The following is a 20,963-nucleotide window of genomic DNA, read 5'->3' as shown; positions in this document are numbered from 1 at the left end:
GACATTTCTTGTCTGGTGGTGCTGTGCTTTAACGAATTCTCTGTTTGAATTAAATTTTCATTTGATAGAAAGCACTTTTTGCATATAGATTTGTAACCACATGGTGGCATAGAGTTCTGCATAGTGCTTGTTTTTCTGCTGTTATCTAATTGAAAACATTGACCGGTTGAGCTATAAGAAATATTGACACTGTGGCACATTTATTTTAAGCATGATTGCAGTTTTAATTTAAGTGAAGGTGACTTTATTTAAAAAAAAAATTGAATAAACAAAAACACTATCTAAAACAAGTTTATGTCTTAAATATTGTAGTTCTTGAAGAAAGAAAACACAATTGCCATGTTTTGTACGGAACTGTCCAAAGTTTTAAGGTTAGTTGTGTTCGTTGTTTGTACAAATCTAGAAGTAAAACTGATAGATACAATTATCTTTTGCAGACGTTAAATCCAAAATGGAATGAAGAATTTCTTTTCAGGGTGAGTACTAACAATCTTATGAAACCCCTTTCCATTCTCCTTCACCCTCACCTACAACAAGTCTGAGGGACTCATGGACACCTTTGCATTCAAGATTCAGACCATCCAATCAGCTACCTCAGCCAATTCCCTCCCTTCCTTTAGCCCACCAGGCTAAACTTGCTCTACAGCTATCCCCACCCTCCCTCCTGCCCAGTCTTGAACTCACGTTTTTCTCTACTTTGTCTCCCGTCTTCCCTTGTGCCCTTTCCCAGCTCACCTTGCCCATGAGACTCACCACCTTCTCCTCCTCCCTTCTTCTGATTTCTATAAACTCTTGACTACCCAACCAGGTTTCCATGTTAACTGGTGTTAACAGCTCCCTAACCTCAGGTATTGTCCCCCGCTCCAAATCTGTCCTCATTTCCCCGCTTATCAAAAGATCAAACTTTCACTCTTCCACCCTTTCAAACTAAGCCAAATCTCCAACCAGCCTTTCCTCTCCAAAGTCCCTGAATTTTCCATTGCCTTCTTAATTGATGCCCATCTTCAGTGAAAATCCATGTTTGAATCTCCAATAAAATTTCGGCCCTGGCGCAGTACTGAAATGCTTCCAATGAGATCCTTTGTGATTGTGGCAACCTGATCTTCTCAACCTGTTTGCAGCCTTTGACCATCTTCCTCCAATACTTCATGCAAATGTACACTGATGCCATTCAGTTTGAACTCACCACCACCTCTCTGAACCCCTCCATTGTCTCCAAATTATCAGCCTGCTTGTTCAATGTCCAGTACAGTGCTGGATGAGAGGAATTTTCTTCAACAAAATGTTGAGAAGATGAAAACTGTTTCTCTGGTCACTACCACAAATTCAGTTTGTAGCTACCAATTCCATCCCTCCAACTGGTAACTGTCTGAAGAGGAATCAGACTGTTGACAACCTTGGTGTCATATTTGACCCCAAGATAAATTTCTGACTACATATCCGCACCATCATTATTTTCTTTTTTTCATTTATTCATGGGACAAAGGGGATTGACGGCATTTTTTTTATTGCCCATCCCTAATTGCACTTGAGAAGGTGATGGTGAGCCACCTTCATGAACCATTGCAATCCATGTGTTTTGGTACACCCAAAGAGCTGTTAAGAAGGGAGCTCCAGGATTTTGACCCAGTGACAGTGAAGGAACAGTGACATAGCTCCAAGTCACAATGATGTGTTGCTTCGAGGGGAGCTTGCAGGTGGTGGTGTTCCCATGCATCTGCTGCTCTTGCCCTTCTAGGTGGTAGAGCTCACATGTTTGGAAGGTGCTGTTGAAGGAGCCTTGGTGAGTTCCTGCAATGCATCTTGTTAATTGTACACACTGCTGCCACTGTGCGTCGGTGGTGGAGGGAGTGAATGTTTGTGGATGGGGTGCCAATCAAGCGGGCTGCTTTGTCCTGAATGGTGTCAAGCTTCTTGAGTGTTGTTGGAGCTGTACTCATCCAGGCAAGTGGAGAGTATTCCATCACACTCCTGTGCTTTGTACATGGTGGACAGGCCTTGGGGAGATCGCCAATTTCCATCTCTAACCATTGCCTGATTATGTCTCTGCTGAAACCCTAATCCAACCCTCTGTTGGCTCGAGTCTTAATTATTCCAATTTATTCCTGGCTGGCCTTTCATGTTACACCCTCCCTAAACTTAAGGTCATCTAAATCCCTGCTGCCTGTGTCCGAACATGTGCCAAATTCCATTGACCTATCAGCCCCTGTGTTTGCTGACCTACTTTAGCTCCCAGTCAAGGAGCACTTGATTTTAAAATTCTTATCGTTGTTTTCAAATCCTCCATATCCTTGCCTCTTCCTACTTCGGTAACCCCCTCCAGTTCCATAGCCCTCCGAGATATCTGTGCTCCTGTAATTTTGGCCCCATACACATCTCCAATCCTAATACCTTCATCATTGGTGGCCATGCCTTCAGCTGCCTAGATCCTAAACTCTGGAATGTCCTCCTGACACCTCTAAACTCGTTTTTCTCGCAGAAGACGTTCCTTCAAACCTACCTCTTATTGGTTACGTGACCTAAGGGCAGGATTTTATCTGACAAGTTGGGTGTGTATTCGGGTCTCAAGTGCTCTCAGGAGGGTGGTGGTCACTGCTAAAGCATGCAAGGGGCCAGGAGCTTACACGAGGTAGACTGAAGGAACCTTTTTAAAAAAAAAACTTAAAAAAAACAATTGAAGGAGGGGCAACTTCTGTTGACCTAATTGCTGGGGCGGCCTGAGGTCCCCATTTGGAATGAGAAATTATCTCCCTAGACAAGACAAGAGACATTAATTACTTGACTGATGAAATGTAATTACTACTTAACTGCTATAAAGTTGGCAGGGCAGGTGGTGTGTGGCAGCTGCAGAATGTGGGTCGAATGGTCACCTGTGTGATCCAAGGCAAACACACCTGTAGTAAGTGTCTGCGGCTGGAGGAAATTTAGCTCAGAATTATTGAGCTGCAGGTCAAGCTGCAGAGACTGCGCCACTTCAGGGAGGGGCTAGTTACCTGGACACTTTGTCCCAGGCAGAAGAAACAGAAATGCAGAGTATTTTCATATGATCTCATTGAAGCATACAAAATTCTTATAGGGCTCGACAGGGGAGATGCAGGAAGGATGTTTAGCCTGGCTGAGAGTTCCAGAACCAGGGGACACGATCCCAGAAGAAGAGGTAGGCCATTTAGGACTGAGATAAAAAGGAATTTCTTCACTCTGAGGGTGGTGAATCTTTGGTAACCCAAAGGGCTGTGGAGGCTCAGTCATTGAGTATATTCAAGACAGAGATCGATAGATTTCGAGTTATTAAAGATGTCTAGGGAAATGGAGATAGTGGGGGAAAATAGTGTTGAGGTAAAAGATCAGCCATGATCTGGTTGAATGGTGAAGCATATTGTAGCGTGTTGGTTACAGTTCGGTAGGCCTCGTCTTCCTAGTCATATGTAGGTTAACTTTATTAACTCTTAGAATTATTTACAAATATACTATAAAGGGTATAAGCTAGGAGCTGTCTTCTTGCTTGCTGGCACACATGGCTCTGTCCAACATTTAACTGACCCTGGGTGCAGGTCATGTGCCTCTTACATCACTGTGGCAGTCAGATACTCAGTCCTACATGTGCTAGCCACTTATACTACACCGCCCCCAAGTCTTTATCCGGTACATTTTAAGTGATTATAGTTTACCTTACATTGTTATTACTATCATACATTTACATGGTCATTACTACATTTTCACTACCCCACCTCCTTCCTTCAATTCCTTGAATTCAAAATTCCGGCAGTCCATGAGGCCTTGTACCCTTCCAAATCTCGTTTTCACTGCTGTCACAAGAGTGGTAGGTTTGTGACTGCTGGTTCTACCTGTAGATTTGGAGGTTCTGACATCTGGGTATGTTCCTCCATACCTCTCTGTTGCACAGTTGAGGGCAGGTGGTTAAGGGATGAAGAGGAGGCTCCTATTTCTCCTGACTCTGCTCTCTGCGGTGCCAACTAGTTTGGAGTGAGGTTGGCCCTCGTCCTTTCTAATGACACTATCTTCTCTCTCTCTCAAGGTCTTTAATCCAGATCTTGTTACCTTTCTGTAATTGTGGCAAGTGTCTGGTGTGGTACCTTCTGTTGTATCTGCCTGTAAGACTGCTCTCTTGCTTCGATGACCTAGTAATCCTTAGTTACCAACCCTGGGATGAGTTCCTTTTGGCAGGATTGGAAGTTGTGTGCGAAGTTGTTGCCCATGAGGAGTTTGGATGGTGACAGGCCACATTGTAAAGGGGTGGACCTGTATGTGAATAGTGCTGCAGGGAAGTCTTCATGTTTTTTTTTAGGAAGACTTTTACTGTACGGACCCCTCTTTCAGCTTCCTCTTTTGACAGGGGGTATCTCGGGGAACTGGTGCAGCGGTGGAGGCTGGGTCTGGTGGTGAAGCATGCAAAGTATTCATTGGAAAATTGTGGATTGTGATTGGACACTCTCTTATCAGGAATGCTATGGCTTGTGAACATCTCTTTTAGCGCCTTAATCACTGCCTCTGGTAGCTGTATATTGTTGCTTCACCTCAACCCATCTGGAGAAGTAGTCAACCAGTATAAGGAATGATTTGCTGCTGAAGATGAACAGGTCAATGCTCAGCCTCTCCCTTGGCCTGGTAGGGAATAGTGTGGGAATGAGGAGCTCTCTTTGGTCCTGCCTGTGCAACGCATGCATCTGGCAATATGCAATGGTCTCTTCATCGCTTTGGAAATGCCTGGCTGCCAGACAGCGGATTGGTTGTGTGCTCTGCCCTTGATGCCCACGTGATCCTGGTATTTTTTTTTGAAGGATCTCTGGCCACAGGGAGATTGGGATGACCAGCCGCTCCTTGTAGTCTAAGAGGTCAGCTATGATCGGAAAGTGTTTTTGTTGTTTGAGCGAGGTGTTGATCGTCCCTCCATTTGGTCTCTGTTGACGCTTTTCTTGTTGGCAGTATCTGCAGATGTGGGCACACTCCTCATCACCCATTTGTTCCTGATGGATCTGTTGGAGTTTACTTGGGGGTCGCTGGCAGGTGTCTCCTTGCCAATTGGAGTTCGTTTCCAGTTGTTCAACGAGATTGATACCCTGTTTTGTTAGGAGGCCAACCGTGGCCCTTGGAAGTTTGTCTGCTATTGCCTGATTTTTAACTTGGACGTATACTGTCTCGTAGGCTAACTTCATGAGGCGCAGATGAAACCTCTGGATTCTGGAAGGCATCTTTGCTAGCTCCTCATCCAATATGGAGACTAGTGGCTTGTGGTCTGTTTCGATTGTAACCTTGAGGCCAATGATATAATCTGCAAACTTCAAGCATGCCCATGTGAATGTGAGGGTTTCCTTTCCTATTACTGTGCACCTCATCACTGTGTCTGACAGTTCTCTGGATGCGTAGTACACAGGTCAGTAACTTCTATCCAGTTGTTCCTGGAACAGGACTCCTCCCAAGCCTGTGAATGAAGCATCTGCTGCTCTGGTGGTGGGCAGGGCTGGGTTGTAGTGGGTCAGAATGTTTGTGGAGAGCGGCATCGTCTTGATGCGAGTGATGTGAATCCCAGCACCATGCTTGGTCTTTCTTAAGTCGATTCCTCAAGGCTCCTGTGGCAATTCAGTAAAAATTTTGCCAGTTGGTTCACCATCCCCAAGAATTATAGGAGGCCTGGAATTGAGGACGGGGCTGGGAACTCGCTGATAGCCTTGGTTTTTTTGTGGGTCTTCCGTGATGCCTTAATAGCTCATGATGTGGCCCAGGAATCAAATTAATGTTTTGGAAAACTTGTGCTTGTCATTCACTGTCAGCCCAGCCCTGCTTCCTTCATGTGCTCTAAGATCGTTGTGAGTCTCTTATGTTCATCCACCGTTGCACTGTGAACCAGTACATTGTCCATGCAACAAATGGCCCCTGGAGGCCCTGCAAAATGGCTGACATCGTACATTGGAATTTTTCTGGCGCCAACGTGATTCCAAATGGCAGGCGGTTAAAGCAAAATCTACCGAAGGCGGGTAATAAATGTTGTCAGCAGCCTGGACTTTTTGTTAAGAGGGAGTTGCCAAAAGCTGCTTTTTGCATCCAGTTTTTAAATTACCATGCACTTAGAGAGTTTAGCCAGGCTTTCATCCACTGAGGACATGGGATATACTTCTCTAGCTACGGCTTTAATGAGCTGTGTCAGGTCAATACAGATACAGATGGGCTTGTTTGGTTTTGGGACCATCTGGAGCACTATGCAGTTGATTGTGTGATGGGGAGATGACTTCCATGTTTGTCATCTTGTCCAGCTTCTGCTACCCCTGCTTTGTGAGTGGGTGGGGGATCTAGTGTGCTGTGAATAGACATACTGGTTTAGCACCCCCTCCGTGTGACCCTGTGTCCATTTATTAAGTCATCCCAGCCCTGCGAAGCATTTCGGGAACTTGCTTTTGGACTTGGATCCAGGCCCTAGGTGGCTGATCTTGTCAACCCTCTGCAACATGTTAAGCTCTACACAGACTTTGTGGTTTAGTAATAAACAGCCCTGGTTGTGAAGCACAAAAAAGGGTCTCTCAGGTTGTTTTATTCTTCTATCTCAATGCAGGTCGCTTTTCACTGGAAGCTTTAAGCCTCTTACCCCGTATAGGGGTATCGTGGACAGCGTCAGCCGCTGGTTCACTAGGCATGTTTCTTTGTCTGACAGGACTGTTACACTGGCTCCTCTGCCTACTTTAAAATTTGTTAAATGGCCATTGACTGAAATATCTGCATTCCAAAATGAAGCATGGCTGTGTGTCTTCCAGGCTTGCAGTCTCGACCTTATGGATAGTCTTTGGGCCGTCTGTGCATTTTTTGAGTTTTTGCCTTGCATGTTTTACCGTTGTGTCCAATCCTGTTGCACTGAAAGCATGGGCTGAAATTACAGGATGTTGATCTCGCCTGTGATCTAAACCTGAAGCGATGCTGCACCTTAGGAATCTTTTCCTCCAAAGTCCCCTGTTATGTCATTGGTCTGGGCCCTTGGATCAGCACAAATTGATTTGCAAGTGTGGAATTCTGACTATTGTTAAATTTTGAAAAGCTTAGGTTCTGCTTTAAGAGCTTCCTGAATTTCAAGATGGTGTCACTGTTCACTTGGAAAAGCAGGGACTCCCCATGCCCGCCGGTTTTGGCATTTTAATTTAGTTTAAAGTCGTGAATTTGTTGAATCCTGGCTTTTACTTGCTCTCAGCTGAGTTTAGAAATCGTGATTTCACTGGATTTTGTAATTAATTATTTATTCCGTTTTGGAGTGAACTCAGATGCCACATGTTCAGGCGCCAACTCGGACCGGGTTTCAGAACAGGCTTTATCAAACTGCACTTCTGACTCTGAATAATTGAAAGATTTCTCAGGCCTTGCTGTAGCCTGGAGCTTTAAAAGATTTGGCTCACCCCTGTTTGGACTGCTGACTCTGCAGTCTGGGATTTGAAGCTGGAGTTCCAAAGGTGATTCAATGGAACCTTCTGCTGCACTAAGAAATTTTTAAATTTCTGCCTTCAGCTTCCATGCCTTTCTTTGGAGCTTTTTCCATGGTACCTCTGATTCTGGAGCTTCTTTTCAGGCCAGACTAATTTGCTGAATTTTCTCTCAGTCTTCTAGCATTTGAGTTTTTCCATGCGTTTTCTGCAAGGCCTTGGGTCATTCCACAAGCGGCCACCATGTTATAGCGTGTTAGTTACAGTTCAGTAGGTATGAAGAAGTCTTTGTGGTCATACTGTAAGTCCCTATTGACTCTTATAGCTATTTAGAACTATTCCATAAAGGATACAAGCTCAGAGCTGTCTTTATGCTTGCTGGTAAACACTGCTCTGTTCAACACTCGACTCACCCTGGGTACGTACGGGTTATGTGCCCCTTACATCACTGTTTGGGTAGTACTATACTCAATCCCACATGAACTCTATATGTGCCAGACCTTTATACTACAGAGCAGGCCTGAGTGACTGAATGGCTTATTCCTGCTCCTATTTCCTTTGTTCCTGTGTTTTCTCTCGTTCGTTTGTGGTGCAATATAAATGTAAGTTGTATTAAAAGTGTTGAGGGCAAGTAACAGTAGTGTAGCAGACTTGCTACTGGACTCGTCATCCAGAGACCAGTCAGCATTTATAAAGAGAAAAGCCCAGAAATTTCCCTAAAAATTTAAAGATTAGCATATTTTAATATTATAATGGCAGTTTATTACCGAGAAAAGAGATGAAAAGCATTCCAAGTTCAAGCAGAAATGTTAATGGACGAAGTGACCTGTAATCGAAAATATTAAGAAAAAGGGTATTTTTAAAAAAATTAAAGATCATGCAAGGAATTAAGACAGTGGGCCAATGAGAAGCTCACCCATGGAGAGAGGTGAGAATCTGAGACAGTTTGGCAAGAAGAAGCACAATGCCAAGAGATGGAGGCCTGAAAATACTGGCAAAAAACAGTGAGTCTGCCAATCCTGTAAAGAGGATTAAGGATAAGAAATATTTTTCTACTTCTGTACATTGATGTTATTACAATCCAACTGATCAACCAAACTTTGCTATAAACCATGCTACAGAGGTAATGAAGCTCTGAAGCCGGAGTCTCTTTCTCACACAAATGGGAAGAGGAAGAGTAGCCTGGATGTTTCTGACTCTTCCCTTGACACTTGACATAGATTCCTATCACTGCCATTAGGGTGCAATAAAATTCAGTAAGTAAAACCTGGACATCTGATTTTACTTAAGACTTGCATACGTGGGCTTTCTTTCTTTTTTCTCCTTTTTCAATTTCCTTATTTTCTCACCGTGTCCTAGGGCCTGTCAACATCTGAAGAACGAGAAGAGATTTGAAAATATTTTGGGTGGATACACTTTCTCAGAGCACCAAAAATCAAAGAGCCTGGTATCATCATCTGAGTTGAAATATTGGCCCAGACTGTGTAGCTGCATAATGACGGCAACACTGTCAACATTTGCCCTCATTACTCTGTGCAACTGACAGCACTTGCTGGCTTCAGAATATGCGCAGTTAAATGTTAAAATCTGGAGGTTGCTGTCAATGATTCCCTGCTCCTCCACAGAGTGTGCTACTGACATCCTCGCAGATGAAAATAAATTAGAAGTCAGTGATATGACATCACCTTCCACTTTATACATTACAATCTTGCTGTTAAATCTCTTGAAAAAGTTTCCCCATGTTAAATGACATGCAATGGGTTTTTAATAGCATACTCAGGCCCAATTTTAGGGGAGGCAGTGGCATCGTGGCATTCCCACTACGAGTATTCCAGAGACCTAGGGTAATGCTCTGGGGAATCAGGTTTGAATCCCATTACGGTAGATAGTGAAATTTGAATTAAAAGCCTGGTGATGACTATGAAACCATTGCTGATGGTTGTAAAAACCCATCTGGTTCACGAATGCCATTTAGGGAAGGAAATCTGCTGACCTTACCTGGTCCAGCCTACGTGTGACTTCAGACCTACAGCAATGTGATTCACTCTTAAATGCCCTCTGAACAAGGGGATGGGCAATAAATGCTGGCTTAGCCATTGACGCCCACATCCCATCAATGAATATTAAAAAAAATTATTGCTGAACAAGCTCCCTGATCCTGAAAAAAATGATTTTGTATTTGTTGTAAGTCAAAATTCTGCATTCATGATTCAAAATCACATAGTATTTTAAATAAAATTACATTTTTTAAAGTTTGCTTGAGATAATTTTAGAAGGTGAACCATAAACCTGCTTGTTGGGCCCTGGTTTGCTGCCTGTGTAAATTCTTCAATGTGATTGGCTGCTTGGTTCCACTTGATGATTTCACAGCTGTTGGACTCCAGCAATCTTCCATAACTGGCACTAGATCAAAATTAACATAGGAAAAGGTAAAATTCATGCTGCAGAGCTTGCTGGATTTCTGTGTCAGCTTTTTTGCGGTCAGTAGCAAACCTGATCAATTTGCCACTGACTTCAAAATCCAGGCCATTGTAGCTGGTGATAATATATTGGGGAAGGTGAAATAACTAACTTGTAACTGGATTTATTACTGTTTGGCTTCTATTTCAGGCAGTAGAGGAATATTCTAAGGAGAAGTATTCTAAGGTGCTAAATACTCTGAGTACTGAATTTTGAAAAAATATTGTTCACTAAATGTGTCATATGCAAATCTACTTGTCTGAAAGTGTCAACATTTGTGTTCATGTTAATAACATAACAGCGGGTTGAAGTAATTGATAATGTTATACCTGGGCCCACATTAAATACATAACTGTTCGAATTGCAGGTCAACCCCCAGAATCATAGGCTGCTGTTTGAAGTCTTTGATGAAAACCGACTGGTGAGTATGAAGTGAATAAATTTGCTTTTGCCTTTATGCTTTGATTTGAAAAGGGTAATCAACTCATTTGGTGGTCCCTTGCCACTTGTTTTCATTGGCAATTCCCTGACAGAGTTGTGGTTTACTCTTTTTAGTCATAAAATACTGCATCGTTTATTTTCAGATTTCATGCATTGGTAGATTGCTGTGTTTTGTTTTATTCAGGTGCCTATTATGATCCTCTTTAAATGGAAAATAAAACTGTTAGAAAAGTAACTATAGCACTGTGGTACTTAGCTTACCTAAAGAGTGATTGGAAATGACTTCAAAGGAGCAGTTTTCCAATACATGCTATTTGCAATAGAGTCCAGTAACTGAATGCATGAGTGTGCCAGATAAGTTCCTTAATTGGAGTCCTATACCTTGCTTGGTTCATTTTGAAAATATAAGTGTCACAGAAGTCCTGTAATTATTGCACTTATCATTTAGCCTTATGTAAGTAATAAACAATTGATATTATGAAGACGGATGAAGAAGAGCTGAACTAATACTTATTTTACCCAAAGCTAATCTATTGGACCATTTGAATTGAATCTGAAGGATGGTTTTTAATATCACATTTTTATATTAGCTTTTGGTTCTGATGCAAAATATTATGGTGGGAGTTGACTTGTGCATAGATACGGAGTGAATAGCCTGGATCTTCCATGAAGCCGCAATCATTGTCAGATTGCTGCTCCTTTCAAACTTTTCCACACCCCGATGCTATTCACCATTTCTTGCTGGTTCTTCTGAGCTGGGCTTTGCCAGAAATGTGGATCACAGCGGTCATTGGAGAGCTCCATCTGTAGTGTCGGTGGAAGACAAGACACAACCCCATTTTATGGCAGCAACTGCTGTATGGTAAGTTTAAAGATCCAGTGTGAATGGGTGAGTGGATGAATGAGAAGTGGGTGAGGTGGCAGGCGGTTGGTGGTGGTCGGGTAGGGAAGGGTAGTTAGTTGGTGAAAGGTAGTTATCTTATTAGGGGGGTCATTCGGGGGCCATGTGGGGAATCGGGGGTGATCAGTGTGAATGATTGGTGGAGTCAGTTCTGTAGTTACCCAGGAGTTAGACTAGGTTTTCTCTGTCTAATCTCTACCTGTTTCCTGGGTAACTGATGGGGTAAGTCGCATAGAACTGTATGAAGTCTCCTACTCTAGCTCAGATTTGGATACATTTTCGGAGGGGCCCATCAGAAGTTCAAACTTCCTGGGCAATTCCCACAGAGATCATTACATCGGCACTTCTACAGGATCCCGATATGCATCTTGGGCCATATGTCCGGTCTCTGATGATCCGGAGAGAGGAAGATCTGGGCCACTATATCTACAAAAATATTAAATAGATGAGGATACGTTTTACCAGTCCAGGGCACAAAATTATTTAACTTTGGTTTTGGTTTATGCTGGGCAAGAATTCTCATATGAGCATATGAATTAGGAGCAGGAGTAGGCCATTCAGTCCCGCCATTCAGTGAGATCATGGCTAATCTGATTGTGGCCTCAATCCATTTTTCTTCCTACCCTAGTACCCTTTGACTCCCTTGTCAATCAAGAATCTATCTAACTCATCTTTAGATAAGCTCAATGACCTGCCTCTAATGCTCATGGGGAAAAATTCCACAGGCTCACCACCCTCTGAGAGAAAAAAGTCCTCCTCATTTCTCTCTTAAATCAGAAACTCCTTATTTTTAAACTGTGTCCTCTAGACTCTCCCACAAGGGGAAAGATCCTCTCAAGATCTACCCTGTCATGTTCCCTCAGTATCTTGCGTGTTTCAATAAGATCATCTCATTCTTTTAGACCTCAATGAATACACACTCAACCTGTCCAACTTTTCCTCATAGAATAGCCCCCTCATGCTAGGAATCAGTCACGTGAACTTTCTCTGAACTGCTTCAAATGCAGTTATTTCCTTTTTTAAATAAGGAGACCAAAACTGTACCCAGTACTCCAAATGTGGTCTCACCAACACTTTATACAACTGTACAAAAACATCCTTACTTTTATATTCTAACCTCCTTGGAATAAATTACAACACTTGCTGTACCTGCATACTAAAGTTTTGTGATTCATGTACCAGAACACCCAGATCCTCTGCATCTCAGAGCTCCGCAGTCTCTGACAATTTAAAATAAATGCTGCTTTTTTATTCTTCCTGCCAAAATGTAAAAGTTCACATTTTCTCACCTTACACTACATCTGCCAATTTTTTCCAATTTACTAAACCCATCAAGATCCTTTTGCAGACTTCTTATACCCTCTTCACCGTTTACTTTCCTACCTACCTTTGTGTCAACAGCAAATTTAACCATACATTCGGTTCTGTAATCCAAGTCATTAAAAAGATTGCAAACAGCTGAGGCCCCAGCATTGATCCATGTGTCACCTCACTCATTAGATTTTGCCAAATGACCCATTTAGCCTACCTCCCTTTTTCTCTTGCTAACCAATCCTCTGTTCATGCTAATATGTTACCCCCGTACACCAGGCTTGTTCAACCTTTTCAGGTGGGGGTGGAGTTTTAAAAAAAAAACCTGTCATCTGTAAAGAAACAACTTGCTGAGCAAAAAAAAAGTCAAAACAATAAATTGATCATTTTAAAAAAAGAATAATAAATAAAAATGACTATTAGAATGTGAAAGGGTGTGTGTGTCCAGCTCTCTCCCAGTCACAATGGGAAAGACTTTCATTCCCCCTCACTCTCACCCCTTTCACATGCACATTCATCTTTCACACTCCCTCACTAACACACATGTGCGTGTCCCTCGCTCACGTGCATGCACACTTATAATTAACAGTGTAAGAATGGTCAGTCCTGTATTTGGATGGGTAATAACACTAAACATTAGGTCAGGCAGGTATCTGAATTGGATGTTTATAGTACAAGTGGTGTCAGTAACCCGCATGGTTGGGTATTTAATGCTCCAATTTTGCTAAGACAAATTAGATCAGATTGTAACAGATTCTTGGTTGAAAACCCACTTGTAAAAGGATAATATCTGCGTGTAAACCACCTACCCTCCCTCACCCCCTCTCACACACTCACGCTCACCCTCACCCACTCACTCCCAAATTGGCAAGGGAGGAGTGCGATGACAGAGGAAGAGAGATCTTGAGTGAAGCCTGAGGCCGAGCAGTGCCCAAATGCAGGGAATGCGGGGAGAAGGTAGTGTGTGTGTGTGGGGGGGGGGGGGGGGGGGAGAGATGTGGCAGAAGTTGGGGTGAGAGTCGGGGAGAGGGGTGAGCCATGTGCCCCCGCCCGCCCCACAGTTTCTCTCTTTTTCTCTCTCTCTCTCCACATATTCACAGCTGTCAGTGTTTGCTGCTCCTACAATCACAGCCAGTTTGTCTCTCATCTTTGTTGCTGATGGGCTCACAACAATTTTACTTTAAGTTCAATTTCACTGACTGGTCTTACTAGCATTTTGATCAGTGGCTAAGGTGGCCACTTAGAAGAGCTTCAGGGGCCACAATGCGGCAGCGCGTTGCCAGTTGGATAAGCTTGCCCTACACCAGGAGCCTTTGTCTAGTAAGCTTTTGATGTAGCACCTTGTCAAGTGCCTTCTGGAAATCTAAGTACACTGCATCCACAGGTTCCCCATTATCCTCGTTGCTTGTTACTTCCTTAAAGACCTCTAGCAAATCAGTTAACACGATTTCCCTTTCACAAAATCAAGCTAACTCTGCCTGATTGCATTGAGATTTTCTAAGTGCTCTGTTAATAGATTTCAGCATTTCCCTTTGGCAGATGCTAAGTTAACTGGCCCGTAGTTTTATGCTTTCTATCTCCCTCCTTTCTTGATTAGTGGATTGACTTTGGCTATTTTCCAATCTGATAGGACCTTTCCAGAACCTAAGCCATTTTGGAAAATGTAAACCTGTGCATCTACTATCTCAGCAACTATCCTGGGATGAAGTCATTCAGGACCTGGGGACTTGTCAGCTTTTAGTTCTACTAATTTTCTCAGTACCCTTTCTCTAGTGATTGTAATGATTTTAACATTCAGATAAGTAAACCTTTCATTTCCCTTGCAATTTGAAAGCTGTGCAATAGATGAGATCTTATTGCCAAGTTTTTTTTATCACGAAGTACCATCATGTTCCACTCTGTCCCAAAAGTGCACAGTAAAAATAGAATTAGCTTAAGCCCTCTCTTTGCTTCATTTAAAATTGAAAGTGGCATTTATAAAATTGCATTTTGAATTTTAGCTGACCATTTAGTATCACCGTATTGGCCATCAGTAATATTTCTCAAATTAGTTTTCCAGGCACCCACAGCAAATGCCAAGTGTTTAACTAATAGCTACTTGTAAGAAATGACTGACGAGATGGGCTCTTTAATCACATTCAATACTGATGCTGGCACAAAAATCTGATTTAAAAAATAAATTTTATTTGGGGAAATGTAAAAGAATCAATTGCTCAATACCTCAAATCAATCAACTTTTTCTCAAGCTCAAGCAACATCTTCAAAAATTTCTGGCTGTGGTTCAGCAATGCTCCAAAGTGATATTCTCTTTTGACATGCAGCATGGTACTATATTTGGATGAAGGTGTCACTCAAACATGTTATGTATGACACTAGCCTTGAGTACTTCTTTTTGTCATATTTTGGGAAAGGGTTCCTGTGCACTCAACTGTTATAACTTAACTGGCAGAACTCAGTGCACCCAAGTAAACAGTTGTGTGCAGAGCTGTCTCCAGGCTATTACTGTTTGATTTATAGCCATGAGATCACGTATTCTGATGATTGCGAAATTACTTGTGCTGTAAGTGATTTCAGACTGGTAGCTGAAGTATAAATGCAGAATGAACTTTGTGTGTGCCCTTTGTAAACATATGATTTGAACTTCATTCTTGTTTGTGAAATGTAACTAAGAGACTAGTTGATAAATGTTATAGATGGGGCTCAGATTGAAATGCTCTGTGAAATGGGGTAGACAACATAGTTGGTATCCTATGTATAAAAAGCTACACATACTCTGATTTATATGTTGAAGATGTTGATACCATTTCTGTGATAATTCTCCGTTCCAATTAGAAGTAAACACTGCTGAATGTTGCCTATTGATTTTATTTAATCATTTCTCCCTACTCGACCATCATAAGTTGTGAGGCCTGAATGATGGCCATATCAGTGAAATGCTAATCATGTACAACTGCTATATTACAAACCTAGGAAATGAGATTTTACTGGTTTTGTTATGCAGCACATTTATTTGCATGAAAACCTTGGATAATATGTGTTGATGTTTGGGGAATTTGATTTGCAGACTTTCAACTTTTTAGTGGTTTTAAAATATTCTGGTATTCTCACCCACCCACATCCCCAACTTTTTACATCCATCTTGTAAGAAATTTTAAAGCAAGATCAGTTCTAATAATACTTTTGGTGTTGAAACTCAGCTTAAAAGTAGGTATTTTGTGAATGTAATAACTGTTGCAGCACCAATTTCTACTAAGTTAATGTATGTAATTGAAGAAGGCTGCCTTTCATGAAGGTAAGCAATGACCGTTTCAACTATTTTGGAGTGTTTCCACAGAACAAGGTTGTTCACCATGAAATAATGTCATAAATATAGCAGAGCACATTCAGATTTTCTTTCTTCTTTCAGTTTTAAAATATTTAAATTTCAACTAATGTCAGTCTAGGCTAAAGGTCATTACTAGCACTTAGAACCACAGAAGGAAGCCATTTGTCCTGTTGAGTCTGCTGGCCCTCTGAGGGAGCAATTCACACAGTAACACTCCCCAGCCTTCTCCCCATAGTCCTGCAATTTTTTTCCTTTTCAGATAATGATGCAATTCCATTTTGAAAGCCTCAATTAACCCTGCCTCCACCACACTGTCAGGCTGTACATTCCAGATACACTTACTGTATGAACATTTTTTTCCTCATATCACCATTGCTCCATTTGCCAATTAACTTAAAAAATGTGTGCCCTCTGGTTCTTGATCCTTCCACCAATGGGAACAGTTTCTCCCCATGTGGCCAGTCTAAGCCTCTCATGATTTTAAATGCCTCCATTAAATTTCCTCTCAATCTTCTCTTCTCCAAGAAACAACAGTCCCAACTTCACCAAACTCTCTAATCTGTCTACATAATTAAAGCTTATCATTCCTGGAACCATTCTTGTGATTCTTTTCTGTGCCTTCTTTAATGCTTTCAGATCCTTCCTAATAGAAAGAGCTGTCATCCTAACTCTAACCCCTGGGGAACTCCATGACAAACCTTCCTCCTGTCTGAAAAACAACCGTTCACCATGACAAAAACAAAAATACCTGGAAAAACTCAGCAGGCCTGACAGCATCTGCGAAGAGGAACACAGTTAATGTTTTGAGTCTGTATGACTCGTTCACCATGACCCTTTGTTTCCTGTCACTCAGCCAATTTCATATCCATGTTGCTACTTTCCCTTTTATTGCATGAGCTCCAATAATGTTTACAAATCTGTTGCGCGGCACTTCACCTGATACCTTTTAGAAGTCCATATACGCTGCATTAACAATATGACCCTCATCAACCATTTCTGTTACCTCATCAAAAACTGCAGCAAATTAGTTAATCATGATTTCCCCTTATCAGATCCATTCTGGCTCTCCTTAATTAATCCACATTTGCTCAAGTGACTTAATTTTGTGCAAAGTTAGTGTTTATAGAAGCTTCCTCTCAATCCAGTTTAAACTGATTGGCCTTTAGTTACTGGGCTTACTTTTACACAATTTTATGAACAAGGATGTAACATTTGCAACTCTGGCATCATCCATGAGTCTGAGGAAGACTGAAGAATTATGGCCAGTACCTCTGCAACTCCTACTCTCACTTCCCTTCGTATCCTGGGCTGCATCTTACCAAGTCCTGGTTCCTTTTCTAAGTACAGACAGCCCCTCCTGTACTACTTCCTCATCAATTTGAAACTCTTCCATGTGTTTGAACTGCCTTCTCTTTCACCATGACCTGGGCAATACCTTTCTTGGTAAATAATGACTGATGCAAAGTATTAACCATGCCTTCTGCCTCCATGTGTAAATTTCCTTTTTAATACTTCATCAACACCACCCCCCTTACCAGCCTTTTACTATTTATATACCAAATGGTATTTATATACCATTTGGATTCCTTGTTACGTTAGCTGCCAATCTCTTCTAATACTCTCTCTTTGCTTTTCTTATTTGCTTTTTCAATTCCCCTCTGTCCTCCTGTATTCAGCCTCATTCTTGGTTGTATTATCCAACTGACGCCTGTCAAAAGCACAATTTTTCTGCTTCAGTTCAATCTCTCACGTTTGTCATCTATGGAGCCCTGGATTCGTTTGTCCTACATTTCCCCTCAATGGGAATATTCCTTGACTGTGTTTGAACCATCTCTTTGAAGACAGCCATTGTTCAGTTGCCTGCTAATCTTCTGTTGCAATTAACCTGGACCAGATTCATTCTTATCCCACTGAAGTTGGCTTTACCCATTTAAGCCTCTGGATTGTTCCTTAATGGCCCCAGCAGCTTTCTTTCATCAGTTTTGTTTCTTTAACGTTAACATTTCAAAAATAAGTTAAATTTCTATGCAATATACATGTATACCACTGGGGATCAGACAGCAGAATGGTCTCTCATTTTCCCTCTTTTCTATCTTTTCTGAAAATGAAAATATTGGTTAGACTTTCAATATCATAGGGTGTGAAGAAACCCTAGGAAAACTGATGTCATTGGGAATTGGGTGGGTCATAGCTAGCACAAAGGAAGATGGTTGTGGTTGTTGGAGGTCAATTATTTCAGCCCCAGGATATTACTCTCAGAGTTCCTCAGGGTAAAGTCCTAGGCTCGATTCAGCGGCCTCATCAGTGACCACTCCTCCATCATAAGATCAGAAGAAGGGATGTTAGCTGATAATTAGTGTTTTTCTTTTATTCATTCATGGGATATGGGTGTCATTGGCTAGACCAGCGTTTATTGCCCATCCCTAATTGCCTTTGAGAATGTGGTGGTGGGCTGCCTTCTTGAACCACTGCATTCCATGTGGTGTAGGTACATTCATAGTGCTGTTAGGGAGGGAGTTCCAGGATTTTGACGAAGCAACGGTGAAGGAACTACGATATATTTCCAAGTTAGGATGGTGAGCGGCTTGAAGGGGAACTTCCAGGTGGTGGTTTTCCCATCTGCTGCCCTTGTCCTTCTAGATGGTAGTGGTTGTGAGTTTGGAAGGTGCTGTCTAAGGAGCCTTGGTGAATTCCTGCAGTGCATCTTGTAGATGGTACACACTGCTGCCACTGTGCATCAGTGGTGAAGGGAAGTGAATGTTTGTGGATGGGTTGCCAATCAGTTGGGCTGCTTTGCTCTGGATGGTCTCAAGCTCCTTGTGTGTTGTTGGAGCTGCACTCCTCCAGGCAAGTGGGGAGTATTTCATCAAACTCCTGACTTCGTGCCTCGTAGATGGTAGATGGGCTTTGGGGAGTCAGGAGGTGAGTTACTTGCTGTAGGATTCCTAGCCTCTGACCTGCTCTTGTTGCCACAGTATTTGTATGGCTAGTCCAATTCCGTTTCTGGTCAATGGTAACCTCCAGAATGTTGATAGTGGGGGATTCAGTGATGGTAATGCCTTTGAATATCAAGGAGCAATGGTTGGATTCCTTCTTGTTGGAGATGGTCATTGCCTGACGCTTGTATGGTGCGAATGTTACTTACCACTTGTCAGCCTGGGCCTGGATATTGTCTAGGTCTTGCTGCATTCGGACATGGACCGCTTCAGTATCTGTGTGTGGCAGGGCAGGTTGGGAAATTGGTTAAAAATTTAAATGGGTTCCAGGCTTTATAAAAAGAGGCATAGATGCAAAACCAAGCAATTATGATAAATCTTTGAGGGTTTGCCCTCCAGTGGAGTCCAGTGCTGGCTACTGCACTTTAGGAAGGCTTTAGAGAGGGTATAGAAAAGATTTATGAGAATGGTTCCAGATATGAGAGGCTTTCAATTATGAGGGTAGATTAGAGAATCTTGGGTTGTTCTACTTAAAGCAGGGAAGTTTGAAAGGAGATCTGGTAGAGGTGTTCAAAAACATGGGGTGTATCGACAGGTGACATGGAGAGCAACTGTTCCCATATGTGGAAAAGTCGAACAGAGGACATTGCTTTAAAGTAATTGACAAAAGAACTAATGGCAACATGAAGAAAAGTTTTTGACACAGTGAGTTGTTAGGCTCTGGAGTGCGCTGCCTAAGAGTGTGGTGGAGGCCACTTTCAATCTTGGCTTTTAAATGGGAATTGAATAAGCACCTGAAGGAAGACAATTTCCAGGGCTACAGGAAAAGAGCAAAGGACTGCGACTAGCTGAGTGACTCTTGGACAACCAATACAGATTCGATGCACCGAATGGCCTCCTCCTGTGCTGTAATCATCTTATAATTCCAACTTCTGACGAAAAGTCATTGTCAGAGATTGGGAATTCTTTGATGAGTAGCTCCTTTCCTGACTCCCCATAGTCTTTCCACCTTCTACAAGGGGCAAGTCAGGATGAGTGCAGCTCCAACGGTACTCCAAGCTCAACATCACAACAGACTAAGCAGCCCGCTTGAATTAGCACGCCATGCACTGCCTTAAACATTCAGGCCCTTCACCACTGGTGCACAATGGTAGCAGCATACACCAGCTACACAAGATGCACTGCAGCAGCTCACCAAGCCTCCTTTCGGCAGCATTGTCCAACCCTGTGACCTGTACTACTTAGAAGAGCAAAGACAGCAGGCATATAGAAACATCTCCACCTGCAAATTCTCCTTCAATTCACATATTATCCTGATTTGGAAATACATAGCTGTTTCCTCACTGTCACTGGTATAAAAACCTGGGGCTCCATCGCTGACTGCACTGTGGGAGTACCTTCAATACACAGACTCCAGAAGTTCAAGGAGGTGCTCACCACTAACATCAACAGCAGTTAGGCCTTGCCAGTGACACCGTCAACCCATGGATGAATGAATACAAAAAAACATGATGTGTTCCAAATGCAAGGCAGAATACTTTAATAGGCGGGCGGGGGGGTGGGGGGGGGGTGCGGGGGCGGTGGGGTGGGGAGGAGAGAGAGGCCTGAGAGTCCCTTGGGGGTTTGAGGGTGTGAAGGAAGTCCCCTGGGGGTGTCAGTAAGGGTCTGTACAATAGTAACGTAGAAGCTAGAAGTGGTTTTAATTCTTCAAACTTTTTCTGTGTAACCATTAATGCAGCAGTGCTGGAACCATCTGAAGTTTGCAATTTAAATCACAATTTTCGGATGGTTCCCAGTGCAGGGCAAAAGCCCATGGGAAGTTTGCACTTCCCAGGCAATTGCCTTGCAGACCTTATCTGGGAAATTCTATACAATGCTCTGGAGCTCGGAAGTTACAGCTCAATGTTTCATGCCTATGACTTTTCATCAGAACCCTGCTCTTGTATTTTCTTTGTCTTGTTGAAAAGGTTTTCTTTCAGGTTTTTATGTACTGTCACTCCTATGTTTAAGAGTTGAACACACATAATTTTAGCGAAATTAAATGCTATTGTTCTGAAGCAAAATTGCACATTTTAACTTTGAAGTCCACTTTTATCTGAGGCTTGCTCCGACTAATCATTGTTGAAATTAATTTCAAGTTTGTCTCCTTGCCTATGTTTTTAAGTTTCTTC

At 42.4% G+C, this 20,963-nt stretch overlaps 1 protein-coding gene across 1 annotated transcript in view; it reads left to right on the top strand.

Annotated features, from left to right (window-relative positions):
- nedd4l (NEDD4 like E3 ubiquitin protein ligase) overlaps positions 1-20,963 on the top strand; it is a 441,756-nt gene that overhangs the window by 192,558 nt on the left and 228,235 nt on the right. The window contains exons 4-5 of the mRNA XM_041209743.1: positions 438-476; positions 10,246-10,299. Coding sequence (XP_041065677.1) covers positions 438-476; positions 10,246-10,299 — 93 coding nt within the window. The remainder of the gene's footprint in view (positions 1-437; positions 477-10,245; positions 10,300-20,963) is intronic.

The sequence above is a fragment of the Carcharodon carcharias genome, chromosome 1, assembly GCF_017639515.1.
Source record: "Carcharodon carcharias isolate sCarCar2 chromosome 1, sCarCar2.pri, whole genome shotgun sequence".
Lineage (NCBI taxonomy): Eukaryota > Metazoa > Chordata > Chondrichthyes > Lamniformes > Lamnidae > Carcharodon > Carcharodon carcharias.
This window is presented reverse-complemented; position numbering and strand designations above follow the sequence as displayed.